General features: G+C 41.2%; 1 protein-coding gene across 2 annotated transcripts in view; it reads left to right on the top strand.

The window, feature by feature from the left end:
* LOC122250276 (ferric reductase 1) overlaps positions 1 to 10,000 on the top strand; it is an 82,008-nt gene that overhangs the window by 59,327 nt on the left and 12,681 nt on the right. For both annotated transcript variants that reach the window (XM_043011626.2, XM_043011627.2), the window contains exon 3: positions 4,712 to 4,803. In XM_043011626.2, the coding sequence (XP_042867560.2) occupies positions 4,712 to 4,803 (92 nt within the window). The remainder of the gene's footprint in view (positions 1 to 4,711; positions 4,804 to 10,000) is intronic.

The raw sequence follows: 10,000 nt of genomic DNA, 5'->3' as shown, positions 1-10,000 counted from the left end.
CTACTACTACTACTACTACTACTACTACTACTACTACTACTACTACTACTACTACTACTACTACTACTACTACTACTACTACTACTACTACTACTACTACTACTACTACTACTACTACTACTACTACTACTACTACTACTACTACTACTACTACTACTACTACTACTACTACTACTACTACTACTACTACTACTACTACTACCACTACTACTACTACTACTACTACTACTACTACTACTACTACTACTACTACTACTACTACTACTACTACTACTACTACTACTACTACTACTACTACTACTACTACTACTACTACTACTACTACTGCTACTACTACTACTACTACTACTACTACTACTACTACTACTACTACTACTACTACTACTACTACTACTACTACTACTACTACTACTACTACTACTACTACTACTATGCATATTTATTGGGTCCTGATTGTTTTGGAATAATTTTATAAAGTTCAGAATCTGTCAGTTCTTATTGATCGCAATAAACTTTATAAGCTTGGGGAATGTTTTGACACGCATCTGAATTATTTACGATAATGGCTGACGTGCTTTGTAGAAAAGTATTATTATGTGTACCGTCTAAAACGAGGTGGAACGCCTGGACGGGTTATAGAGTATCCCCCCCCCACACAACACACCAACAGACACAACACACAGACAACACAAACTCAGACTAAGACACACAACTCACACAAACCACACACACAAACACACACACAACACAGAGACACACACACACCACACAATACAACGACAAAAGTGGCAGTTGCTAGGTCAAATGGGACAAATCACATTTGCGGGGGCAAAGACTCGCCCCCACGCACAAAGAGAAACGGGGGAAATCCTCCTTCGTGTTCGTGTAAACTGAACTATTGACAAGGTCTGTTATCGCTACGTTTCCTTTTCCTCCGAAAGTTTCTCGATTTGGCCCGAATCGAATCGGGTTAACTCTCACTTCAACAGCTGTGGCTAAATCTAACGAGGAAGGGTTTTAGTTAGAGATGGTGTCATGCAGCCATTTCGTTCTTCCATGTTGGTTTCGATTAATTATATGTAAAATTATATGTAAAAGTATATGTAATTATATAACATTATATGTAAAATTATATGTAGAATTACATGTAAAAGATAATTTTTTTTTATGATTTATGTTTATTTTTTTGTCGAATTATAAAAATAAACTTGGTGGGAATTATACTTAAGGATAAATTATATGGAAGGCAGAGGCCTTATTACGTAACCATCCACGTAATTATAACCTGAACAATTAGCTCTCCGCACACCAACATGACCGCATAACGCACCTCATAGCGACGAGCAAGGTCAATATGCCTAATGAGGCGGGTCGGTGCGAGATTCAAACATCAGTGTCCTAGAAAAACGAATTAAAAAAAAAAAAAAAAAAAAAAAAAAAAAAAAAAAAAAAAAAAAAAAAAACGAATTTTTTTTTTGGCCGATACTCGCGTGAAAAATTCATGACCGCCATCGACTGGCCATCTCGTAAACAGGGGATTCCCTCGGTCGATATGCGAGAAAAGTCTGCTACTTTTGACTGGCTGTTGTTGCTATTGTTGGATTGCTTTTGCTGTTACTGTTATTATTGTTGCTATTGCCACAATTACTATCACCACCACGACTATTTTTATTATTATTACTATCATCACTATCACCATCATCATTATCAATCATTATCATTATCATCATCATCATCATCATCATCATCATCATCATCATCATCATCATCATCATCATCATCATCATCATCATCATCACCATCATCATTATCATCATCATCACCATCATCATTATCATCATCATCATCATCATCATCATCATCACCATCATCATTATCATCATCATCATCATCATCATCATCACCATCATCATTATCATCATCATCATCACCATCATCATTATCATCATCATCATCATCATCATCATCATCACCATCATCATTATCATCATCATCATCATCATCATCATCACCATCATCATTATCATCATCATCACCATCATCATTATCATCATCATCATCATCATCATCATCATCATCATCATCATCATCACCATCATCATTATCATCATCATCATCATCATCATCATCATCATCATCATCATCATCATCATCATCATCATCATCATCATCATCATCATCATCATCATCATCATCATCATCATCATCATCATCATCATCATCATCATCATCATCATCATCATCATCATCATCATCATCATCATCATCATCATCATCATCACCATCATCATTATCATCATCATCATCATCATCATCATCATCATCATCATCATCATCATCATCATCATCATCATCATCATCATCATCATCATCATCATCATCATCATCATCATCATCATCATCATCATCATCATCATCATCATCATCATCATCATCATCATCATCATCATCATCATCATCATCATCATCATCATCATCATCATCATCATCATCATCATCATCATCATCACCATCATCATTATCATCATCATCATCATCATCATCATCATCATCATCATCATCATCATCATCATCATCATCATCATCATCATCATCATCATCATCATCATCATCATCATCATCATCATCATCATCATCATCATCATCATCATCATCATCATCACCATCATCATTATCATCATCATCATCATCATCATCATCATCATCATCATCATCATCATCATCATCATCATCATCATCATCATCATCATCATCATCATCATCATCATCACCATCATCATTATCATCATCATCATCATCATCATCATCATCATCATCATCATCATCATCATCATCATCATCATCACCATCATCATTATCATCATCATCATCATCATCATCATCATCATCATCATCATCATCATCATCATCATCATCATCATCATCATCATCACCATCATCATTATCATCATCATCATCATCATCATCATCATCACCATCATCATTATCATCATCATCACCATCATCATTATCATCATCATCATCATCATCATCACCATCATCATCATCACCACCACCTGCAGTTCCAGAGATCCTGCCAAACCTCGACATTCGTCCGCCCTTGGCCGCCCGCCGCTCCCCAGCCGGGCGTGACGAGCAGCCTCCTCACGGCTCGTTCGGCTGCGGTCGTTTGAATAATGCGATTTATTTGTCGTCGATTGTCTTCCTTCCTGGCGTCGCGGAGTTGGTCCCTTCCCGCCAACGACCTTCCGCGGGTTCGCTCCCCGGGCATGTCACGTGACCCTCCGCGGGAGGTTTCTCTTCCGTTGGGGTTTGGTCGTTTGGCCTCGTCCAAGGAGATTTATATCTTGTTTTTTTTAAGGAAGTTCGAGGGGATACTTCCTTATTTTACTTTTTTTTTAAAGATTGTAGAAGTTCGGAAGGCGATAAAAAAAATGGGATTGGAATGAAGACGCAAGCAGGAAGGGGAAAAGCGACTGATTTGACACTGAGTTACACAACATTTAGTCTGAAATTAATTTTTCTCTTCAGATATATAAACGAAGTTACTCTCAATGATTGATTTTACTGATGTACCTGAAGAAGGGGAAGGTACCTCTTTTTAAAATCCTTAACGTTGTTTAATTGGCGTCAAAGTTTAGATCGCGTTCCCTAACTCTACTCGGCCGACCAAAATTCACTCCACTTCTTAGTGTGTGACACCCAACCGAGGCACGGAGTGTCCGATCGCCCAGCCTCGCCACAGCTGGCAGGGCCGGTTATTTGCATGGGGGTCAGGTGGGTACAGATCAGATAACATGACGGGCCTGTTGCTCAATTTGACAGGTGGAACTCCCACAATCCACGCGCAAAAACTCAGGCGCAATGGCATTGATATTTCGGTCGAGGGGTGCTTGGGGAGCGTACAGTTTTTCTGAAGCTAATCTTGTCGGAATTCAGATTCAGGCGGCATTGGCGTTAGCGGAGGTTTTGATTAAATTATTTGGAAACAATTTGCCGAATGGGAGAGGATGCAATAAGATGTCAACTCTCCTCTGGTATTTAGTTCCAGTGAAAGTGTTTCTTTGGGCGTCCGATGCAGTTATTTTGTTTTTTCCTTTGTGCCGTAGTGATGAACGCATTTAATTGCCTCATTAATCAACAACAGTTAGGAAAATTGCACACTATCTTGCAAGACAATGCAACGATGTAGGGGCGTGTTGAGAGGTGTTACCCCGTTGGTGTTAATAACCCAAGGATTGTTTCCGGATCTCTTCCATTGACGTTATCAAGTGGCAGTGACTGGCTCTTCTGCAGAATCTATAGTCGATTCAAAGTTTCGTGATCTACTGTTTTGTAGAATATGAGACCTCCTTTTTGTGCGCGATCAGACCGTGAAGTTGTAGTCTCTTAAGTGATATACAATCACCCCATTTTCTCCTCCATTGTCGTGTTTTTTTTAATATTTTCTTTTTAAACTTATCTAGTATTTTTGTGTGTTTTAGAACAGTAATTCGTATGTTGATACCTCTCATTTTCCACCACCGCCTGAGACGGATTGTTTTATAGACGCTGCCGCGATGCTTAATTATTTCCTCTTCCTCTCCGACCGCCAACGAACACATCAGAACGCTGATGATAACACCCTCATTTTTGGATTTACTCTTGATTATTATATTCTCAGTTTCTCATATTTTGTATATTCTAAAAAAAAATGTTTCCTCTCCCCCAGAACGCCGTCACTCACAACTCCCCGACTTCGAAGTCCAAGGTGACGCTGCAGTGGGAACCTCCGTCTGACTTCGAGGGCGACGTCGTCTTTACGTAAGGATTTATTTGTTGTTGTTTTTTTGGCGGGGGTGGGGCTTGGCGGGGACGGGTGGTTAGTGAGGGGGGGGGGTGCAACAGTGCTGCAGGTGGGGAGGAGTGAGGAGGGGGGAGTGGAGGTGGAGATGAAGGAGGGGAGAGGAAGGGGGTGGAGGGGGTGGAGGGGTTCTCGGACGTCTAAGTGTCATGAGGGTTTCTTGAGATCACGTGGATGAGGAAGATTTAGGGTCGAGTTACGTCTTGATGTGAATGTTAGTCGGGTTCTTGTGGAGTATGTAGGATAATCAGTCGGCATAAACGGGAATGAATAATCCCCCAAAAGTAATACAATGGATGTTACGATATTACAACATCAGAGTTCCTGCGATTCTGATGAAGATGTAATGTCAAAACGCCAGTTACTTGTCTGTTATTATGGAATTATTCATTATCATTCACACCTTCTCTACTTTTGTCACTATAAACTTCTTTTGTTTTTGAGCATCTTAATAGTAAGGATTTTTTTATGGAAAGTCCGCGAGCAGTTTGGTCTCTCAAAATTTCCTGAGGATACGCTAGCTGAAGTATATTTATGCTCAGGTCATGTTTTATGTATGTATATCTAGTGTTATGACCCGTCTATTCATATTACTTATACCTACGAGTTCCAGGTTTGGTAGGGTGTTATTTAGAATAAGGTATTTCAGAGTCCACACTGAACAGAATTCTCGTTTCCATAGTGAGCCATAAACCGCCGTCAGAGTTTAGAAAGCAAAACAAATTTCGGTATTATTGACCGCGCGTTCGTCCGTCTCTTTTGGTAAAAGCTTGTACATTCCCCTGACGTGCTATGCGTACGATGTGTATTCGTGGGAGACTTTGTTGTTGTTGAAGCTGAATTATTTATTTACTCTTGACAAAAATTTGCGTTTGGGGAGTTGAGTTCTACACCAGAATGAGATATAAAGTGTTGGTATGGCGACTGGCTTTGTTTACAGTATTCAAAAGATCGGGTATTTTAAAATATTTACCCATGTCGTATGCAGTTAAATATTGCTGCACTCCTTTTAGTTCTGCATATGCAAACATTGACGATGTCCATGGAGGGTTGCGTCACACGTATTTGACGTCATCATCTATTGTTCAGCAGTATGTGCTTAGTCCTTTCATTATACTTTCAATGTGTGGCCTTTTCATAACACTTCCACGCCCGTATGTAGGAACTAGGGCGCCCATGCGGCACCACAGCCGTGATCTCGGCGCAGCGAGAGGCGAACGCCGGAGCGAGAGAGAAGGGCGAACACGCTTGTCTCGAGAAGGCGAGAGCGGGCACGCACCGGGTCCCTCGCCCCGCCCCGCCGAAAGTGAAAGTGACTGTTCCCTGTTCCTCCTTCTACTCCCCTTTTTTTTCTTCTATGCTTCCGCCTCTTGTTTTTCCTCTCTTTCCTCTCGTTTACTTCCTCCTCTGTCTCCTCCCATTCTTTTTTCTTCCTTCTACTCTTCTTCTTCCTCTTCCTCTTCAACCCGATACTCCTGCTGGTCATCCTCTTGCTACTTCTTCAGCCTCCTCGTTTTCCTCATTCTCCAAGTCTTCCTCTTCGTCTGCTCTTCCCCTTCTTTCTCTCCCAATTGTTCCCTCCTCGCCCTTCCTTATCTCCCTGTCCCTCCTCTTCTGCTTGATCTCCCTTCATCTCCCTTTTCGTTGACTTTCACCCTTCCCTTAGTCGCTAGTTCAGCTGCTAGTGTCCTTCTTTTTCTTCTTATCCTCCTTCACTGTCCAGATTTCGTCCGCAGGATATCTTCGTCCTTTCTTCTTCTTCCTTCCTCGTTCTTCTCTCCTCCTCTTCTTCTCTAACGCCTCTTTTCTCTCCTCTCTCCTCACTACGCAGCATCCTCCTCCTCCTCTCCTTCTACTCCTACTCCATCCGCCTTCCTCTTCCACCTCCTCCATCTCCTCCTCCTCTTCCTATTCCACCTCCTCATTTGCCAAACTCCACACACGACGGCAGTTCGATCTAGAAAAAACAACAACATAATACCGGAATTATATAAACTAATTTCCATTTTTCATATGGCTTCTACATCTTCAAGATTACTTTAGCGCGCACCTTGATCTCTTAGCGGCCAAGATTGCATTTAAATAACTGGGTCGACCTGGAACTTGCTAGCGTCCAAGTAATGTAGGTCGGAAGTGGAGAAATAATGAGTTAATGATATGTATTGCAGTGTTTGTATGATCATGCGCATGCGAGATGTGCTTTTGTTTTTAGGGGGTTTATCTTCTCCCGTCTTCGTGGATAGATTAAAAGGGATGTATGTTTTATTTTTTTTTTGGCTTTGTGTGTGTTTGCGTATTTGCAAATTATTGTTGATGTAGTTTTCAAATTCCAACATATTTTATTTCTTTATTTTTTTCTGTATTTCGAATTCTCCGTTAGTCTCTAGTCGAACGAATCGGCGCGGAGGATTTTCTAAAAGTTTACCGCCGCCTTTCTTGTTATTTTCTCTGTTATTATTATTTTCTCCGGACGTGAGCGGGCGGGAGAGAAACACGCGCGTGAAATTTAGGTGATGCTCAATATACTTGCTTCACTGGCTCGAGACAAGACCTGTAGCATCTCACACGGTCATGCCTGACCTACATGACAACTGAAAAGAGTAAAAATATTGGTTATAAAATTTATTAAAAAAAGAAGAAGAGGAAAGGCCTTAATAACTAACTGTTGATATGATTTTTTTGGGGGGCGGGTGAATTTTCTAAGGAAAATGGTTTCTCATTTATTGAAGTGAATCGAAGTAAAAGTCCCAATGGAATTATCACAAAAATGAGTAACTTTCTACCTCGGGAATATGACAGAAGTATTTGAACATCATTGCAGCCGGGCTTGCATGAAGGCAGGCAGGCAGGTAGACAGATGGGCAAGCAGAGAGACAGCCCAAGGAAGAAAGTAAAAAATATTATGATGCTGTTGTTGGACTAATCTCTTTCAAAAAGAGGACGCACGAATTGGAGGAGGAGGAGAGTGAGGAAGAGAGAAGGGAGGAGGATGAGAGGGAGGAGAAGGGGGCAAAAAAAAAAATAAAAGAAGAAGAGGAAAAAGGGAAGGGAGGGGAGATAAGAGGAAAATGGGGAAGAGAAAAGGGAGGAGAGAAGGAGGTAGAAGGAGGGGGGGAGAGGGGGAGGGAGGAGGAGAAAGAAAGGAAAAAAATGAAGAGGGGAAAGGGAGGAGTGGAGGAGATGGCTGAAATGGAGGAGGAAATGGGGAAAGGGCTAGACACAAGAGAAGAAGGAAGTGTATAGGGAGGTGTAAAAGGAAGAATAAAAGGAGGAAGATGAAGAGGAGGAGAAAACAATAAAAAAACAGTAATCATTGTGGTCTTCCAAGTAGTGCCAAGTGTAAAGTTGGTTATATTCAGACTTTTGCTCAAGAGATTTGCATATACCCTATTGAGGGTATTGGGCACAGCACCAGTGGGGGTATGTAGGCTAGTTGTTGAGTTGAGGCAAGAAAGGAGATTCGGCGAGTGAATGGAAGAGATTCGAATGAGGGGCCCGGTAAAGGTGCGGAGGTTAAGTTGTTTTTGTTGTTTTTTTTTTTTTGCTTGGTCTGTTTGTAGGTGGGGAGGGTGGGGGGGGGTACTGCCAAGGTACTGCCCAAGGGTGGGGTATGTGGGGGAGGGGGGGGGGGTGGTGGGGGGGGGGTTGGCGGGGGGTGCGGGGTGGGTGGGGGGGGGGGGGTACTGGGGTACCTGCGGGGGGGGGGTAGTGGGGGGGTGTGGGTGGTGTGGTACCTGCCAATACACTTTGGAAGTTTTTCGTGATGTCATGCTCCATATTCTCTCCCTTTCTCTCTTATGGTTTCTTATGGATAGGGAAGTGAATGTGGATTTATTTCTTGTTTGTTTGTCAATATGTGAGTCTTTGGATCTCTTTCTTCTCACGTAGGTCGTCTTACAAAGGTCGTTTGTATTTGTGGTATTTCATATTCTCTCTTCAGTCGTTTAGTTTGGCCAAGCAAAGTACCATGACTCACGAAGGAGGAGATTTCGTTTCGAAAAATCGGTCCGTTCGTTATTAATCCAGCATTTTGATGGAAATGCGACTTTGGGGAAACAATCTTCGGAGGTTTCACCCTTAGGGAAAAAAATAATAAAACAAGAAAAAATAAAGTATATATATATTTTTGGTCCTTATCTTCTCACATGTCCAAGATGGCTGACCCTCGAGACATCTTACCCGGGGACGATGGTAAACCGCCGGTGGAAAATTCAAGGATTTTTATAAAAAATAAAGATAATCCCCCCCCCCCCCCCGGTGTGAGTTACGCCGCGGATCAGCATTTCCTCTTTCGTGTTCGTTAGCTTTTTTTTTTTTTTTTATTGGGAGGGTCGTTCGGGTTAGAGGTAGGGTGAGGGGTGAAGTTGTGTGGTATTTAACATGTTGTTTTATTCTCGAAGGAAGGGACTGTGAGTGTGAGTGTAAGTGTGAGATTGTGAGGTTGTGAGAGTGAGTGTGAGATTGTGAATGTGAATGAGTTTTGAGTGTTGTGAGATGTGAGTAGTGTGAGAGTGAGAGAATAAAGAGGTATAAAATTTTAATGTATGAGCATAGTGTATTATTATATATATATATATATATTACGATGTAGTGTCTATAGCTACTGGTGCTATATGATGTATCTATATTATAGGCGTATATATATATATATATCTATATGTATAGTATGCATAAATATATAAGTGTTAATATATGTATCTTTACGAATGCACTCACGCAACAAACACACACAATATAATACACACAGATACTTCACTCACACGAGACACACACGTATCTTCATCTGATCAGGTATAGCCATATGTGTGTGTCAAAACTACTATATATTCTCGGCTCATTGTAGAGTTGGTATACGCATTGGTCCATTTAGTATAATCATCGTGCATTATAATCAGTCTAGTGTCAGCATGTAAAGCTGAGCTGTCATGACTGTCGATGGTCGATGATGAGTAGGAAGTAAATTATTTCAACCATTATTATACGTAAGATATTCACTCGACTTATGTTGGCAATAAGTAATATAAATCACATGGAAAAAAACTCGTTCTCTGGGTTTAAATATAGACTCAAGAGAACAGATGTGTCCTTAAGAGAGGGTTAACTTGGGTTCGGATCACCTTGGCAGGAGGTCGAAGCGTGAGTCGAAGCTGTTCCTTC

Source organism: Penaeus japonicus, unplaced genomic scaffold, assembly GCF_977035675.1.
Source record: "Penaeus japonicus unplaced genomic scaffold, GWHDUDI00000001_assembly GWHDUDI00000014, whole genome shotgun sequence".
Classification (NCBI taxonomy): domain Eukaryota; kingdom Metazoa; phylum Arthropoda; class Malacostraca; order Decapoda; family Penaeidae; genus Penaeus; species Penaeus japonicus.
The sequence above is the reverse complement of the archived record's forward strand: the minus strand, read 5'-3'. Positions and strand labels throughout refer to the sequence as shown.